Genomic DNA, 20,258 nt, shown 5'->3' with positions numbered 1-20,258 from the left:
TTCCTGTTTGAGACTGGCTTACCACCTACTTGAGTATGCGGTAAACTGCGAATGTTTTCCAACTGCATTCCAGCTGCAAAATATTCATACATCCCCTTGTCACCCTCTGTTAGGAAGGGACACCCTTGACACACCCCTTACTCATAACGACTCGCAAACCCTATTTTGAGAGTCAGTAATAGGTTACCGACACACAAAATAGGGTTAGTACATGCCAAAAGGCTATTTAGCAGTTGCTAACTGCCAGATTCTCCGTTTACGGCCGCTGAAGCCTTTTGTACATGTGGCCCTGAATTCCCTAAGGATCAAGCACTCTGCCTTTCAAGTATTGAAGGTTCATTCGGAATACAGTGTGCATTGAGGTCCGTGTAGATTTACTATTATTAACTTTACTGTGATACTATATTGTAAGCATATATTATTGTTACACTTTATCTGCAGGTCAATATTTCGACTGTGATATTGTGGTACAACAAACAAAGGGCCAGATGTATGTAGCTCACAATTTGCTATTCCCTAATTGCGAATCACAAGGATTCGCAATTAAGAAATAGCAAAATGCAATGTATGAAGGTGTATAGTACACCTTTTGTGATTCCTAAGGGGTCGTAAATGACCTACCTCATGAATATTAATGAGGTAGGTCGCAATTTGCGACCCCCTTGGAATCACAAAAATCACAGGGATGGCAGCCTGCTGAGATCAGCAGAAAACCATGTTCGTGATTGCTTCTTAATAAAGCAATCTTTTTTTTTTGTAAAGCAGCCGCTTTCCTTAAAGGAAAATGAGATGCTTTACAAAACGAAAAATGAAAATGTTCTTTTCATTTTTGAAGAGCAGGCAGATGTCCGTGGGACCACTGCCTGCTCTTAAAAATAGTTTTACATACATTCACAAAGGGGAAGGGGTCCCTCAGGAACCCCGTCCCATTTGCGAATGGGTTACCACCTAAAATTCGAAATGTTTTGCGACCGCATTTGCTGTCACAAAATATTCATACATACTGATGCAATTCGGTATTAGGAAGGAACACCCTAAACACACCCCTTCCTAATACCGAATTGCAAACCCATTTTGCGATTCGGGAACAGGTTACCGAATTGCAAAATTAGGTTTGCTGCATTGGAAAAGCAATTTTTGTGTTAAAAAATGCTTGCTACATGTGCCCCTAAGTGCCTAATAGTAAGACTGTGTTCAGGTGTACAAATAGTAATACGGGAGGCACGAGATATTTTATTATGTTTTCGACATTTTATTATGTTTTCGACATTTTATTATGTTTTCCATTCAGGCCTAATTGTCTCAACTGATGTGAGTGGGACGATTGTGGTACCCAGACATTATGATAAAGGACATTAATATGTATTTATTGTCCCCTTTCTTCAGCCAGTACCAATGAATGAGGTAAAAAAAGATGGAATCTGCTCATTTCCTCCTTACAGATGTGCATTACAAATAAATAGGCATGTCTTTACAGATAGGATTTCAAAGCCAGTACAAGAGTGTTAGTGTGCTCTTGTGGTTAAGGAAACCTCAGCAGGGTTCAATCTACTTCTTCTTAGCTTGCAAACTGTGCAATTGTAACAAAACACACATGGGAATCAGTGCAAACAAATACCATTCTGAAGATATATGTTTCAGTCATTTTTGTGCATGCTCACCCTGCTGTACATATGTAACATCATAAGTAAAGTGTCAGGTTTGTGTTGTACCTTAGCATTAGCATGTCAAGATTGATTGGGAGTTTCAACCATGGTATAACTGGAATTAAATATTTCTTTTGTGGATATAGACATTTGGGATCAACAACGAGGTGTCACCTGTTAGGAAATTGCAAGCTACAGTTTTCACAACATGGATGCTGTGGCTTCATAACATCACATTCTCAAACCACACGTGAGGCTAAGAAGAATGGTGTGAGCTGTTTCCAAACAAACCTGTGCTTTGTGCTGCTTTTACAAGCCCCTTCCTCATGATGTCTCGCAGCCATGATTTCATTTGAAAGTTTTCATCACCACCAACAAGAGAAACAACTAGGTTTGGAGCAGGCAGGTTCCATTCGTTGATCATAAGATCGAACAAGACTTCAGGGTCGATGGTCGATGGCACCTTAACAAACTATGTGCAAACAATAGAATGTCAATTGAGCATTTATGCACATTATCACGGATAAAACATTAACATATACCCAAAATTGTAAGGCGATACATAGAAATAAATATATGGCCAACATTTTCATGTATTGATTTTTGGATTCTCTCAAAATGCACAATTTCTCTAGTCTACAACAATGTTCTCGAAACGCCAACATTGTCCATCCATCCATCCATCCATCCATCCATCCATCCAGATTACTGATTCTTCTGCATTTTGCAATGACTTCACTATTTGCTTTCATGTGAAAGTATATAACATAAAAATAGCTCTATTGCTCGAACGGGCTTCCACTCCTAACTTCTTTTTGATGTGCACTTTTAAGCGAACCCTGCACCAGGACTTTCACTGTTTCATTTTCTAAACATTTGTGACTTGAAAAATGGTTATGTTCATAAAGCCTTTGGTTGCTTGACCACCTTCTATTTTAAATCTTGAGCTCTTCGGATTTGGTACTTTGTAAGGCAATTGTTAAACCTTTGCTAAAAAAGCAACTACTTTACATCCTACTTGGAGGGTTCTGTGCTGTTGTTTCCACTCAAACTATTAGAAAGACCTACCACACAGCAATCGCAGGAATACTTTGAGACCATAACCACCTTGCACCAATACCACAACCGTTCTAGCCTTTGACGAGCACGTAAGCTCTGGCTTTATAGATCTTGGAAGAATTAAGGGTGGAACTGAATGAGGGCAGTGCAAGCGCTTTGATGTTATTGCTTCTTTTACCACGTCCGACATGTGCGACTCGAGGCTTAGTGCCAATATGTCAACCTGTCTCAACTTAAAAATGCCTTGAAAAACGGCGGCTCTTTCAACTCCCCATTATTTTATACACCTTATCTTCAAATGACTCTAGCCCATTGCAGCGCAGTTTCTCATGAATTAGGGTGACACGATTCGATTCGATAAGTCTTTATTTCGATTTAACAAAAATCATAAAAGACATTTACATTTAATATTAAAACATACCATTACAACATGTAATATAAAACTTGTATCTATTTTTAGCATCCTAAATGCTTCACTGCCAGTGTTAATACCCTTTGACAAACAGATTGATTTAATCCATTTGTGCCTCGGTTTTTTGTAGGCTGGGCAAATAAATAAGATATGCACTATAGATTCAGTCTGAGTCGGGCAGAATGGACATTTGGTGCTGGTCGTAGAACACCTCTTACCAACAAAGGAATTACCTGGGAGTGTGCCCACCCGAAATTGGTGGTAACGTTTACTGTCTATAGAAACCGTAATAAAATCCCAGTATCCTTCATATTCGGTAACATGTTTTATCTCCATAAACTCCCTCGTTAGAGACGGCCTGGATAGAGACGAATAATGCTTCATGGTAACCATACTCCAGTAGGTCTCCTTAAAATCCTTTCTAGAAGGAAAAACATTGTCTACAGGATTTTCCCACAATCGACTCAACCCCATGGCACTAAAAATAACCTTTGACTGCCTCAGCCAGCACGCACTGTCAGCATCCCTTACTTCGAGGAGAGCCTGTGCATACTGGGAAAGCTCAGGGGTAACCCAGAGCCTTCTCCAGTAAGCCACTGGTCTATAACATGCCACATTCTCGAAAAGATGACAACCCAAATCTAAGTAAAGGGGCAAAAGTGGTGTAGATTGTGGAAGCCCAGTTAAACCCCTAAAAAATTTATTTTGGGAAATTGTCAGTGGTGCTATGTTGCTAAAACCCCATAATTCGGCCCCATACAGGACAGAAGCACTAATTTTTGAATTATAAATTTTTAACGCGGGGGAGAGAGGCTTAGTGTGTGAGAGACGCTGTTCCTTTAATAATGCACCAGACAATTGTGCATGTTTAAGGATCAACTGATCTATATGCGGTTTCCAATTAAGTTTACTACCCAAAGTTATACCCAGGTATGTAAAAACTTGAGTCTGCTCTAAAGTGGCTTCATTCATGGCTACTCTCCCTTTTATGATCTTATGTTTATGTAGCACCATGAACTTGGTCTTATCCACATTGACTATAAGGCCTTAGTCCCGGATGAACTCCTCAAATCTATTGATCGCCATCTGCAAACCTTTCTGGGTTTGGGAAATTAACAGAGTATCATCTGCGAACATAAGCAGGGGGATCTTCATGCCAGCAAGAGTGGGGGAATCGGTTAGATGATTAATAAAATACAGAATCACCCTATTTATATACAAAGAAAAAAGAGTTGGAGCCAAAACGCACCCCTGACGAATCCCTCTGGCAATCGGAAACCTATCTGTCACCCTCCCCTGCTGACCCCAACGAACCTGTGCAAAATTAGGAGTGTGAAGTTTGATTAAAAAGGCCAGAAGATCCAAAGGCATGCCCTGTTCCGCTAATACTTTCCATATCTCTGCACGTGGAACTAGGTCAAAAGCCGCCTTTAGATCTACAAAAGCAGCATACAGTGTGCCACCTCTTAAGATAACCACGCGCCAGTAAATTAAAACAAACCTAAAAACCTGGTTGATAGTGCTCGCGTGTAAGCGGAACCCAGCCTTCAATGGAGAGAGGATATCATAATCATCTATCCAGACCTGGATACGACTCAACACAAGCCTGGCAGTCACTTTCTGTAGGCAATCAATTAAGCTTATAGGCCTATAATTACCAGGATTTGAACGATCCCCCTTTTTAAATATTGGAAGGATCTCGGCTCCCTGCCATGAGTCTGGTATTGGGGAGCCACTGGCAATAGCATTCGTTAGGGACTGAATATAAATTGCCCATGTAGCCTTATTTTGTAAGAACAGATCAGCAGGTACACAGTCCAACCCAGGCGCTCTACCTCTCTGGACTGTTTTTAGTGCTTGATCTACCTCCCGCCTAGTAAAGTGCAAGGGGGAATACCTGCTGGAATCAGGAATGGTTCATGATCATGATCTGGATCATGGTCTGCAATAGCAAACTGGGTCTTGAAATGGGATACCCACAATTCGGGTGCTACATGATTACTGGGAATTTGACTTAATTTCCCACTTCACCAAATGCCAGAATGTAGCCATATTTCTATCTTTACTGGCTTTGAAAATTTCGTCCCAATATTGCTTGTCCCAGTCCCTTTTAGCTTTATATTGTACAAGCTTGTACTCCACCCTCGCTCTTTTGATGCTGTCCCTATTCTTAGATCTTATGGTCCTGGCTAATGCTATGTAAGCTTCCCTACATGATTTCCCATACCATGTATCCACCATTGGGCCATGTTTTTTCTTAGATGTTTTTACATTGGTTATAAAAAAGCCCTTAAGCTTATTAAAAAGTTCATTATGGATGAGAATAACCTTGGTGTCAATTTCCTCCTGTAACACATCTTTGGAGATCTACTTTTGCATTATCAACACACAATTGGCTCTAAGTTTAAAGTACCATGGTGACAGATCTAGCTAACATTCTATTGCAATGAGTTACTGGATGTCCATTAAACATCTAAATTTACAACCATTGGAATCAGAGATTTTCCTAATATGGAGGCGGCTTCCTCCTAGGGAAACTGCGGACAGAGCTTGTATCCCCTTCAAGAAATCTCTTCAAGAAATATGAGTAGAATCCTGGATTCTCTGCTGATGAGGGGCACTTGATTGTAACCCGGTCCTGATGACAACTTGAAGTAATTACAGGTTGAAACGCTGTCGAGCATTCATCGCATCTCTTGGCGCTTCTATGGTTCCATAAAACAGTGGCTTAATTGCTGTTTTCCTTGCTGTTTTTCACATTATGTCACGTGTCACCTGCACTGATCACTTTTTGCTCAAGCATGTATGTGGACACATTTGTTTGGGGTACACCCACATACATTGAAAATAGTGCTGAACTATTTATGTATATTGAATTTGACTTTCTAAATACAGATCACTGTTCATAATTCAGACAAGTCTTGAGAGTCTCCCTTTTTCTTGCGCAATTGTAATTTGCGTGTTTTACTTTGTGAATTTTCTTAAACATTACCCGTTGAGACATTGTCGATTGTTATAAGTAACATTGATGGCAGCAACCCTACTCTTAAAAATTGTTCCAGCACCACTGTGTGGTAGTAATCTCCCAGCCAGTGGAAAGGTTTGTTGGCTGAGGTTAGATGATCTCTGAAGGATGCCGATGGCCCAAACAGAAGCGTTCTGGCTCAATATTGACTGATCTGGAGATTCTTAGGCAGGCCGATACAAAGGGCTCTACAATAGTTGGGACATGCATTAATGGTGGAATCCAGTTCAAGAACAAGGTTATTTAGAGACAGAAGTGGAAGAGAAATTTGAGCCTGTTGATCTCAAACAACAGTTTACCAACTTTTCAGCATAAGGTAAAGTTTGACAATGGTCAGTTTATCTAACTCTGCTGATGGCATTTGACCATATCTTTGATCATATAAGACTTGTATCACATCTATATATTATAGCACATTTTAGCATTTTCAAATGTCAGTGGTTTAATACTTTTGTCTCTTCCACTTCCCAATATATCCAGCCTGCAATTTCCATCCTTCCAACCATCACTTTGCTACAGAATGCTTTGGGTCTTTGCGAGCTGTCATGTATTTTTAATGCTTTAATAAAAGAAGAAAGTGGTTCATAACCTGACACAAAGCATTGATAGGAAACAATGGGGATGTAAAAGTAAATATTTGTCTACATGCTTTACCAAAGGCAACTCCCATAAAACGCTTTTACACCAAAAATTAAAAATAAATACATTGTGAGAAAATGCCCTGTTTTCTGCTGAATTTTATGCTAGGTGTTTGACTTTGCACACTGGGGCGCTGCCATCCACTGACCAGTGTATGTGCTCTGACCCCTAATAAACAACCTACACATAGCATAGAGAGTTAAATACTTCCTGTGGACTGCAGCAATCATTGTGTCATCCACTAGTGTAACAAGGAAAACATTGCTTAAGGCCTACCAATATAGCTTGCCTGCTGAAGTTTAAACTTGTAGTTGGACCGGTCAAAATAAACCTTTTGACAGGAGAAAAAACCTTTCTTTCAATTATTAATAAGACACCCCTAGATATGATTTGAAACCCACAAGGTAAATTGCCTAGTGTTTAAAAGTGGGACATGTAGAAATGCAATGTTGGCGTGACCGTACCATGAAAGGCTATGGCAGTCCTATGAGGAGAACTAGCATATAGATTAATCTATTAATCGTGCTATCTCAGGTTTGGGACAAGCTGGAGAAATGGTTCCAACATTATTTTAAATATTTGTGAAAAATACACTACAATGGTGAAGTTAAATTCTTAATGAATATTTAGCAAAAGTAACTATTAGAAAATTACCTTTTCCATGGCTGAAGCTCCTAGAACCTAATTTGCATTAGCAGAGACAATGGCTTAGCCTAGTGACAGGATAGGCTGGGGTGTGGTATGGGACACCTGTCGGACCAGGAAAAACAGCTGGAAGGATTCAGGATTTTAATTTACTTCAAAGGGTAAGGGTGAGGCCTGCCCATGCACAGGTAAATGTAATGGGAAACCCAAGGAAGGGAAGGCCTTTTTTCTTTCACCCTCTGTAGCCAGTTGGGATCCAGCCCTGTGAGACGGGGAGTTGGTACCAGAACCAGTTTGCTGTACCTTAAAACATGGGAACTGCTTATTTACCTAAACACACTAAGGCTGACCCACAGGATCCCCTCAGAGGCAGAAGGCCTGTGCCATCTTTGATTTCCACATAGAATAGTGCACACTGGGATAGTTAGCAGTAGGTCAAATGGGATGTGCTGTAAAAGTGTTTAGGTTTACCCATGGGAACATTTTTCTGAATTAGCTAGGAAGTGTCTAGGAGTCGCCTGCACCCACTGGCTACTGAACTGTAGAAAAATGAACCTCACCACCTACTCCTCAGAACACTTACTGGACCTGTGGAAGAACAGAGGAGGATTGTACCTGCTGTTTGAAATCCCTGAGGAGACCTCATTGGCTGGACCTGCTTCCACATGTACCCGGGAATAAGAATTGGACTCCAAGGGTCAGTTGGCTCATTTACTGTGTGGCTATAGGGACATCAAAAGTGGCAAGAGTGGTCAGTAGCGAGTTGCAAGTGGAAGAGGACTGGACCTTGTTGGAGGCCCCTTCTGCTGGACTAAGTCCTGACGCCTAAATGCTGTCCCTGGGGTATTGAGAGATGGTATCCAGAAAGATTTATTCTGAAATTCCTGAAAAAATGTAGTATTAAGAAAAGTTTTGGACTTACACACCACTGGAGGACGTCAATAATAATCAACCCAAGGAGCAGTCTTTAGTTTTTTTACACATCACTGGAGGACGTCAATAATAATCAACCCAAGGAGCAGTCTTTAGTTTTTTTCCAGACAGAAAAGCCAGTTCAGTGGATTGAGATGGCAAGCCTATCCATCTTCATGGCAATCTTTCCGAACACAGCTAACTGCCTTGGTCACTGGTGTAATCTTAGCTCCAAAAACGACTGAGGGCCTGATTGTGAGTTTGGCAGTCCACGGTGGTGGCGTGGCAAGTGCCCCACCAGCGGTCTGACCGCCGTATTATGACTTTGGCAGTCAGACCGCCAAAGGACTGCTGCTACCGCCAGGGATCCGTGGAAACTGCTGTCAGAGGCCACAATATGCTGGCATTGCAGCTTCTGCACTGGGGACTGGTGCAAGGTTCCGGGAGAGTAGAGCTGCTGAAAGCCCCTGCCTTCCCTGAACATGTATGCAAGTGAGTGAAGGGAACAAAACAACCTGTAGGAATTGAGGGAGAAACAGGGAAAGGGAGTGAAAGAGAAACACTGAACTGGATCGTGCTCTGGGAAGGGGTTGCTAATGGCACTGGGTAACCTAAGTCACTGGTCCGGGGGCATCGGCAGTAGATATTGCTGTGTCTCGCCCAGGTTAGATCAAGGTATCAAATGGGAACCCCAGGATCAACCAAGCAGGGCAGGATCTGAAGAGTTAAGAATGATATAGGATGTGCAAAGGTATTAAGCAGAACAACAAGCACAATGATGGAGAAAAACAGAGGGAATGTTGAATGTGAGGAAATTGAGAAGGAGAAAAACAATAAATGTCAGGGAGTAGTGGAGAGCAACAATAACTAACTGAGACGACTCCATTTCACTGTGGCCTTAAATATTGACTCTACCCCTTTTTCATCCCTTATTTATTGAAAGCACACTATAACCTAGAAAGTGAGTGTGCCTATGTACAAGTCTGTTTTCCTGTCTAGTGTTCAAATCTCTTCAATTCCCATAGTATCATTCTCCACAATATCTAGCCCCCCCATAAGCACTATGCCTGATCCCATTTCTGAGTCAAGCCTGAATCTTGACAACAGGTCATCTCATGCAGTGACTGGAGCCATGGGGTCTGTGAGGCAGCCCTACCTCAAACACAAATTCAATCCAGAATCCTATTTAGAATAAGCAAGTCATTACGAAGTTCCCTGCATGTTCTTTGTGATTATATGTGCATTCCTGTCCCCTCATATTCCTAGAAAATTAGGAGTGGATATCCTTTTAATTAACTTTCCTTTCCCTTCGTGCCAGAACGCTGTGAGCAAGCCTCCTGCTCCCAGAGATTCTTTCGTGAGAGCCACTTCATACCTATTGAACAGAGCTGATTTTATCACCTGACCTGCCAAACTAGCCTGAGGCCTGTCCAGGATTTAGACAGAGAGGAAGAACTTTTGTACAATCATCTGTCTAGCATACTTACCAAAAATTAACTAAAAGAATACAGAAAAATATTGGATAGCGGAGGGAATAAAATTACTATTCCAACACCAGAGAGTGCAACAGTAGGGAAAGTGTTGGATAGCGTAGGGGTAGAAATTACTATTCCCACTCCAGTGAGTGCAACTGGAGGGAAAGTGTTGGATAGCTTAGGGGTTATAATTGCTATTCCAACTCCAGAGAGTGCAACAGTAGGGAAAGTGTTGGATAGGGTAGGGGTAAAAATTACTATTCTCACTCCAGTGTGTACAACAGTAGGGAAAGTGTTGGATAGTGTAGGGGTTAAATTTACTATTCCCACTCCAAAGAGTGCAACAGTAGGGAAAGTGTTGGATAGCGTAGGGGTAAAAATTACTATTCCCACTCTAGTGAGTGCAACAGTAGGAAAAGTGTTGGATAGCGTAGGGGTAAAAATTATTATTCCCACTCCAGTGAGTGCAACAGTAGGGAAAGTGTTGGATAGCGTAGGGGTAGAAATTACTATTCCCACTCCAGTGAGTGCAACAGTGGGGAAAGTGTTGGATAGCATAGGAGTAGAAATTACCATTCCCACTCCAGTGTGTGCAACAGTAGGGAAAGTGTTGGATAGCATAGGGGTAAAAATTACTATTCCCACTCCAGAGAGTGCAACAGTAGGGAAAGTGTTGGATAGCGTAGGGGTTTAAAATTACTATTCCCACTCCAGTGAGTGCAACGTAGGGAAAGTGTTGGATAGCGAAGAGGTTATAAATACTATCCCACTCCAATTATTGCAACAGTAGGGAAAGTGTTGGATAGTGTAGGGGCTAAAATTACTATTCCCACTCCAAAGAGTGCAACAGTAGGGAAAGTGTTGGATAGCGTAGGGGTAGAAATTACTATTCCCACTCCAATGAGTGCAACAGTGGGGAAAGTGTTGGATAGCATAGGAGTAGAAATTACTATTCCCACTCCAGTGTGTGCAACAGTAGGGAAAGTGTTGGATAGCATAGGGGTAAAAATTACTATTCCCACTCCAGAGAGTGCAACAGTAGGGAAAGTGTTGGATAGCGTAGGGGTTTAAAATTACTATTCCCACTCCAGTGAGTGCAACAGTAGGGAAAGTGTTGGATAGCGAAGAGGTTATAAATACTATCCCACTCCAATTATTGCAACAGTAGGGAAAGTGTTGGATAGTGTAGGGGCTAAAATTACTATTCCCACTCCAAAGAGTGCAACAGTAGGGAAAGTTTTGGATAGTATAGGGTTAAAAATTACTATTCCCACTCCAGTGAGTGCAACTGGAGGGAAAGTGTTGGATAGCTTAGGGGTTATAATTGCTATTCCAACTCCAGAGAGTGCAACAGTAGGGAAAGTGTTGGATAGTGTAGGGGTAAAAATTACTATTCTCACTCCAGTGCGTACAACAGTAGGGAAAGTGTTGGATAGTGTAGGGTTAAAAATTACTATTCCCACTCCAGTGAGTGCAACTGGAGGGAAAGTGTTGGATAGCTTAGGGGTTATAATTGCTATTCCAACTCCAGAGAGTGCAACAGTAGGGAAAGTGTTGGATAGGGTGGGTAAAAATTACTATTCCCACTCCAGAGAGTGCAACCGTAGGGAAAGTGTTGGATAGTGTAGGGGTTAAAAATAAGATATTAAATAATGAATGAATAATAAATTAACAATAATTTATAGATAAATACCTATAAAATAAAATTAATAATTACTTTAATAACATTAACTTACTTCCCACCCTATTCCTCAATAAACCCCCAACCTGCTCCGCATAAAAATTAACACAATTAATATTATAATCAATTAATAAAAAGTATTTACCAATTAATATTTAATTAACAATAAATTAATTATCAATACCAATACATTATAATTAATAAATAATTACCAATTAATAATTGATTAACAATAAATTAATTATCAATACCAACAAATATTAATTAATAATTACTTAATTATAATAAATCACTTCCCACCCTAGTCCCCTATAAAAACACAACCCGCTCCTAAACTAAATTAACACAATTCAGATATTCATCAATTAATCAATTAATAACAATTAATTAACAATTAACAATTAATAAACAATAAATTAATTATCAATACCAAAAAATAAATATTATTAATTCAGTTTTTATACTTAATTTACTTTCCACCCTAGTCCCCTATAAACCCACAACCCACTCCAATATAAAATTAACACAATTAATATAATTATCAATTAATCAATTATAAAAAATTCATTACCAATTAATAATGAATTAACAATAAATTAATTATCACTCAAATAAATAAAAATTAATCATTACTGAATTACAATTAAATTACTTACCACCCTATTCCCCTATAAACCCACAACCCGCTACGGAACTAAAATGCAAAATTTAATTCAAAATATTTTTTAAAAATTATGATTTAATTTATTATAATTAAATTACTTCCCACCCTATTCCCCTATAAACCGACAACCTGCTACGGTACTAAAACCCAAATTTTACTTTAAAATAAATTACTAACTTCTAAACATTTAATACATATATTTAAAAAAAAATACAAAACATAACAAAACATGTGAAACACATACATAAAAAATACATACTAAAATACATATCACTAACATAAACATCGATATTATCAACATCGATATTTTTGCTATCGATATTACTAACTTCGATATCAACAAAAACGATATTTCTTACCTTCAGTTCAATATTCTGGTCACCGATATTCTTGATGTTGATATTCTGTCCCTACGGTATTTAAAACTCGATATTTATGTAGGTCGAAATAAAAAACTCGACATTATGTCTGTGCACCGCCAAGGCAAGTGTGTATAATTAATGTGCACGATTAAAGTTTGACAGTTTCATCTGGGTGACTGAGTTTCACCAGCTTAGTAGCCACTTCAGTTAAGAGCCTCAGCCTGGGTGCCCTGCATGACTTAAAAATATACCTGGTGTGTGTTCACAAAGTTTCTGGAGCTGAATAGGCGGAAGTACAGTTTTCAATTTAATCGAGCACACACCTTGAATGTTTTGTGGTGCTACTTGGATTCACTGTGAGTACGTGGGATGTGTCGACATGCTGTCTGCTCTATCGTCAATGGCAGCCACATTGAAGGTAATGGTCATCAGATTTGAAAATTACTTATCAGCTACAAATGAGATTGACCCCGAAACAAAAAGGCCCATCCTGCGCCACTTAGTGGGAGAGTGCACACAATTTTCCTCACCATCCCAGATTTTGGCTAAGACAAGGACTATGCTGTGGCAGTGACCACCATGAACCTACCATTTAACATACAGGCAAACCCGCAGCATCCTGAGACAAGGTTAAAATAATCTATTGATGCCTTCAATGCTCATGTCCATGTTTACATATGTCAACGAAGAACTACGAGCCCAACTCATTCAGGATTGCCACTCATCTGATATATTAAAGGAAACCCTAAGAAAGGTGAGATTGCTTCTGACCACCACGCTAGCTAGACAAACTCTGTGAAAACTTTGGCAATCTCCAACACTGAGGGTTCCAGTGTCCAGCCAAAGACAAAGCCTGATCCATCTGCGGCAAAGTAAATCACTTTGCAAAGGGCTGTAGGTCAGTGAATCCAACACAACCAATTATCGAAAGACTGTCAGGGAAGACTAAGGTGCCGATCACGATCCGGTAAAAAATGTCCCCGTACGACTCGTATCGGGTCTTTTTACCGTACGAATCGTACAAGTGCCGTACGAACTGGCAATCACGATTCGCATGGTAAAAATTCCATACGAACCGCACTGGGAATATTTCCCCACACGTCCTCGGGTCGGAAAATGTGTCCGACACGTCCTCGTACGATTCACCGTACAAACGTGAAAGGTGAACTCCGACCGGGGAATCACGATCCATCCCGGGCGTCCGAATGTACAACCTACACATAGCATAGAGAGTTAAATACTTCCTGTGGACTGCAGCAATCATTGTGTCATCCACTAGTGTAACAAGGAAAACATTGCTTAAGGCCTACCAATATAGCTTGCCTGCTGAAGTTTAAACGTGTAGTTGGACCGGTCAAAATAAACCTTTTGACAGGAGAAAAAACCTTTCTTTCAATTATCAATAAGACACCCCTAGATATGATTTGAAACCCACAAGGTAAATTGCCTAGTGTTTAAAAGTGGGACATGTAGAAATGCAATGTTGGCGTGACCGTACCATGAAAGGCTATGGCAGTCCTATGAGGAGAACAGTCTTTAGTTTTTTTCCAGACAGAAAAGCCAGTTCAGTGGATTGAGATGGCAAGCCTATCCATCTTCATGGCAATCTTCCCGAACACAGCTAACTGCCTTGGTCACTGGTGTAATCTTAGCTCCAAAAACGACTGAGGGCCTGATTGTGAGTTTGGCAGTCCACGGTGGTGGCGTGGCAAGTGCCCCACCAGCGGTCTGACCGCCGTATTATGACTTTGGCAGTCAGACCGCCAAAGGACTGCTGCTACCGCCAGGGATCCGTGGAAACTGCTGTCAGAGGCCACAATATGCTGGCATTGCAGCTTCTGCACTGGGGACTGGTGCAAGGTTCCGGGAGAGTAGAGCTGCTGAAAGCCCCTGCCTTCCCTGAACATGTATGCAAGTGAGTGAAGGGAACAAAACAACCTGTAGGAATTGAGGGAGAAACAGGGAAAGGGAGTGAAAGAGAAACACTGAACTGGATCGTGCTCTGGGAAGGGGTTGCTAATGGCACTGGGTAACCTAAGTCACTGGTCCGGGGGCATCGGCAGTAGATATTGCTGTGTCTCGCCCAGGTTAGATCAAGGTATCAAATGGGAACCCCAGGATCAACCAAGCAGGGCAGGATCTGAAGAGTTAAGAATGATATAGGATGTGCAAAGGTATTAAGCAGAACAACAAGCACAATGATGGAGAAAAACAGAGGGAATGTTGAATGTGAGGAAATTGAGAAGGAGAAAAACAATAAATGTCAGGGAGTAGTGGAGAGCAACAATAACTAACTGAGACGACTCCATTTCACTGTGGCCTTAAATATTGACTCTACCCCTTTTTCATCCCTTATTTATTGAAAGCACACTATAACCTAGAAAGTGAGTGTGCCTATGTACAAGTCTGTTTTCCTGTCTAGTGTTCAAATCTCTTCAATTCCCATAGTATCATTCTCCACAATATCTAGCCCCCCCATAAGCACTATGCCTGATCCCATTTCTGAGTCAAGCCTGAATCTTGACAACAGGTCATCTCATGCAGTGACTGGAGCCATGGGGTCTGTGAGGCAGCCCTACCTCAAACACAAATTCAATCCAGAATCCTATTTAGAATAAGCAAGTCATTACGAAGTTCCCTGCATGTTCTTTGTGATTATATGTGCATTCCTGTCCCCTCATATTCCTAGAAAATTAGGAGTGGATATCCTTTTAATTAACTTTCCTTTCCCTTCGTGCCAGAACGCTGTGAGCAAGCCTCCTGCTCCCAGAGATTCTTTCGTGAGAGCCACTTCATACCTATTGAACAGAGCTGATTTTATCACCTGACCTGCCAAACTAGCCTGAGGCCTGTCCAGGATTTAGACAGAGAGGAAGAACTTTTGTACAATCATCTGTCTAGCATACTTACCAAAAATTAACTAAAAGAATACAGAAAAATATTGGATAGCGGAGGGAATAAAATTACTATTCCAACACCAGAGAGTGCAACAGTAGGGAAAGTGTTGGATAGCGTAGGGGTAGAAATTACTATTCCCACTCCAGTGAGTGCAACTGGAGGGAAAGTGTTGGATAGCTTAGGGGTTATAATTGCTATTCCAACTCCAGAGAGTGCAACAGTAGGGAAAGTGTTGGATAGGGTAGGGGTAAAAATTACTATTCTCACTCCAGTGTGTACAACAGTAGGGAAAGTGTTGGATAGTGTAGGGGTTAAATTTACTATTCCCACTCCAAAGAGTGCAACAGTAGGGAAAGTGTTGGATAGCGTAGGGGTAAAAATTACTATTCCCACTCTAGTGAGTGCAACAGTAGGAAAAGTGTTGGATAGCGTAGGGGTAAAAATTATTATTCCCACTCCAGTGAGTGCAACAGTAGGGAAAGTGTTGGATAGCGTAGGGGTAGAAATTACTATTCCCACTCCAGTGAGTGCAACAGTGGGGAAAGTGTTGGATAGCATAGGAGTAGAAATTACCATTCCCACTCCAGTGTGTGCAACAGTAGGGAAAGTGTTGGATAGCATAGGGGTAAAAATTACTATTCCCACTCCAGAGAGTGCAACAGTAGGGAAAGTGTTGGATAGCGTAGGGGTTTAAAATTACTATTCCCACTCCAGTGAGTGCAACGTAGGGAAAGTGTTGGATAGCGAAGAGGTTATAAATACTATCCCACTCCAATTATTGCAACAGTAGGGAAAGTGTTGGATAGTGTAGGGGCTAAAATTACTATTCCCACTCCAAAGAGTGCAACAGTAGGGAAAGTGTTGGATAGCGTAGGGGTAGAAATTACTATTCCCACTCCAATGAGTGCAACAGTGGGGAAAGTGTTGGATAGCATAGGAGTAGAAATTACTATTCCCACTCCAGTGTGTGCAACAGTAGGGAAAGTGTTGGATAGCATAGGGGTAAAAATTACTATTCCCACTCCAGAGAGTGCAACAGTAGGGAAAGTGTTGGATAGCGTAGGGGTTTAAAATTACTATTCCCACTCCAGTGAGTGCAACAGTAGGGAAAGTGTTGGATAGCGAAGAGGTTATAAATACTATCCCACTCCAATTATTGCAACAGTAGGGAAAGTGTTGGATAGTGTAGGGGCTAAAATTACTATTCCCACTCCAAAGAGTGCAACAGTAGGGAAAGTTTTGGATAGTATAGGGTTAAAAATTACTATTCCCACTCCAGTGAGTGCAACTGGAGGGAAAGTGTTGGATAGCTTAGGGGTTATAATTGCTATTCCAACTCCAGAGAGTGCAACAGTAGGGAAAGTGTTGGATAGTGTAGGGGTAAAAATTACTATTCTCACTCCAGTGCGTACAACAGTAGGGAAAGTGTTGGATAGTGTAGGGTTAAAAATTACTATTCCCACTCCAGTGAGTGCAACTGGAGGGAAAGTGTTGGATAGCTTAGGGGTTATAATTGCTATTCCAACTCCAGAGAGTGCAACAGTAGGGAAAGTGTTGGATAGGGTGGGTAAAAATTACTATTCCCACTCCAGAGAGTGCAACCGTAGGGAAAGTGTTGGATAGTGTAGGGGTTAAAAATAAGATATTAAATAATGAATGAATAATAAATTAACAATAATTTATAGATAAATACCTATAAAATAAAATTAATAATTACTTTAATAACATTAACTTACTTCCCACCCTATTCCTCAATAAACCCCCAACCTGCTCCGCATAAAAATTAACACAATTAATATTATAATCAATTAATAAAAATTATTTACCAATTAATATTTAATTAACAATAAATTAATTATCAATACCAATACATTATAATTAATAAATAATTACCAATTAATAATTGATTAACAATAAATTAATTATCAATACCAACAAATATTAATTAATAATTACTTAATTATAATAAATTACTTCCCACCCTAGTCCCCTATAAAAACACAACCCGCTCCTAAACTAAATTAACACAATTCAGATATTCATCAATTAATCAATTAATAACAATTAATTAACAATTAACAATTAATAAACAATAAATTAATTATCAATACCAAAAAATAAATATTATTAATTCAGTTTTTATACTTAATTTACTTTCCACCCTAGTCCCCTATAAACCCACAACCCACTCCAATATAAAATTAACACAATTAATATAATTATCAATTAATCAATTATAAAAAATTCATTACCAATTAATAATGAATTAACAATAAATTAATTATCACTCAAATAAATAAAAATTAATCATTACTGAATTACAATTAAATTACTTACCACCCTATTCCCCTATAAACCCACAACCCGCTACGGAACTAAAATGCAAAATTTAATTCAAAATATTTTTTAAAAATTATGATTTAATTTATTATAATTAAATTACTTCCCACCCTATTCCCCTATAAACCGACAACCTGCTACGGTACTAAAACCCAAATTTTACTTTAAAATAAATTACTAACTTCTAAACATTTAATACATATATTTAAAAAAAAATACAAAACATAACAAAACATGTGAAACACATACATAAAAAATACATACTAAAATACATATCACTAACATAAACATCGATATTATCAACATCGATATTTTTGCTATCGATATTACTAACTTCGATATCAACAAAAACGATATTTCTTACCTTCAGTTCAATATTCTGGTCACCGATATTCTTGATGTTGATATTCTGTCCCTACGGTATTTAAAACTCGATATTTATGTAGGTCGAAATAAAAAACTCGACATTATGGTGCCAATTCCGATCCGGTAAAAAAATTCCCCGTCCGACTCGTATCCGGATTTTTTTCCGTCCGAATCGTCAAAGTAGCGTACAAACTGCCAAGTACGATTCGAACGGAAAAAAGTCCATACGAATCGCATTGGGAAGATTTCCCCACACGTCCTCGGGTCGGGAAAAGTCACCGACACGTCCCCGGGCGAGAAACCCACCGTGCGGAAAAATAAAGTCCGACTGCGCAAGTACGATCCCTCCCGTCCTCCCCATTTCACAACCGTACGCAAAAAACACCGTCCGAACCGAACTCCCATAGCAACCATGGAGACATGTGCCCGCATACGCGCCGAACACCCCACCACCCCCCGCCCGCGTATGTACGCCCCGAACCCCCACCCGTGTATGTACGCACCAAACACCCACCCGTGTATGTACGCCCCCGAACCCCCCCCAGCCGTGTATGTACGCACCGAACCACCAGCCGTGTATGTACGCCCCCGAACCCCCCCCAGCCGTGTATGTACGCACCGAACCACCAGCCGTGTATGTACGCACCAAACCCCCCCCCCAGCCCTGTATGTACGCACCGAACCACCAGCCGTGTATGTACGCCCCCGAACCCCCCCCAGCCGTGTATGTACGGACCGAACCACCAGCCGTGTATGTACGCACCAAACACCCACCCGTGTATGTACGCCCCCGAACCCCCCCCAGCCGTGTATGTACGCACCGAACCACCAGCCGTGTATGTACGCACCAAACACCCACCCGTGTATGTACGCCCCCGAACCCCCCCCAGCCGTGTATGTACGCACCGAACCACCAGCCGTGTATGTACGCCCCCGAACCCCCCCCAGCCGTGTATGTACGCACCGAACCACCAGGGTGGTGGTTTGGTGCGTACATACACGGGTGGTGGTTTGGTGCGTACATACACGGCTGGGGTGGGGGTTCGGTCCGTACATACACGGGTGGGGGTTCGGGGCGTACATACTCTGCTGGGGTGGGGGTTCGGGGCGTACATGCACGGGTGGCGCTTGGGTGCGTACATACACGGGTGGGGGTTCGGGGCGTACATACCAGGGTGGGGTGGGGGTTCGGGGCGTACATACACGGGTGGCGCTTGGGTGCGTACATACACGGGTGGCGGTTCGGGGCGTACATACACGGGTGGGGGTTCGGGGCGTACATACACGAGTGGGGGTTCGGGGCGTACATGCACGGGTGGGGGTACGGGCCGTACTTCCACGGGTGGGGGTACGGTCCGTACATACCCCTGCCCACGCTCTGCGTGCCTGGGTACGGGCCGTACCCATGCCTTTGGTGTGTGGGTACGGTGCGTCCCACCATTGTTGCGGGCCGTGGGGTCCGCACCGTACACAGGCCTTGGGGGCGTGGCTACGGGTCGTACCACGCGTACCCCTACATGACCCCAGCAATGCTGGTACGAGCTGTACCAAGGCCTTTCTGACGTGGGTACGGGCCGTACCGCTATTGTTGGAGTGACGTAGGGGGACGCGTGGTACGTTCCGTACCCACGCTCTTGCGGCCTGGGTAGGGTACGTACCGGTTCGCGTGACCATCCACTTCCGTTGTGGCGGACGCTTGCGTTGCTGGCCTTGCCCCCACCCCCTGGAAGTGACCAGGCCCTGATGGTCAGGTATGTCCAGGCCATGTGTGATTTGGTACCATGTGTTGGTGTTGTGTGTCCTGCCCCTGCCCCCCCCTTTGCCCCTGGTTGTTGTGCTGACCTTCTGCGGCGTCTGCGTCGGTTCCTGTACGCCAGGTGGACTGCTAGGAGGGCAGGGATGGCACGTAGGTTCGGGTCCATGTCTGTTCGTCGCGTCCAGCTGCTCCTTGCGTGTGTCGTCCTGATTTCCCGGCAGTTTTTGGCAGCCGGTAAATATTTTCCGTGCGGGATGACGTCGGTTCGAATCGTACTTCCTGGTTCGTGAAACGTAGGCTGGATGCGTACCGACGTCACGTCGGCTCCTTTCAGGATCGGAATTGTGTTTAGTTTCTGTTCGGTCGGTGTTTTGTTCG

At 41.9% G+C, this 20,258-nt stretch overlaps 1 protein-coding gene across 1 annotated transcript in view; it reads right to left on the bottom strand.

Annotated features, from left to right (window-relative positions):
- TRPM5 (transient receptor potential cation channel subfamily M member 5) overlaps nt 1–20,258 on the bottom strand; it is a 561,392-nt gene that overhangs the window by 491,901 nt on the left and 49,233 nt on the right. Inside the window, exon 3 of the mRNA XM_085646171.1 lies at nt 1,938–2,118. Within this exon, the coding sequence (XP_085502297.1) occupies nt 1,938–2,118 (181 nt within the window). The remainder of the gene's footprint in view (nt 1–1,937; nt 2,119–20,258) is intronic.

The sequence above is a fragment of the Triturus cristatus genome, chromosome 3_1 (genome assembly GCF_964204655.1).
Source record: "Triturus cristatus chromosome 3_1, aTriCri1.1, whole genome shotgun sequence".
Lineage (NCBI taxonomy): Eukaryota > Metazoa > Chordata > Amphibia > Caudata > Salamandridae > Triturus > Triturus cristatus.
This window is presented reverse-complemented; position numbering and strand designations above follow the sequence as displayed.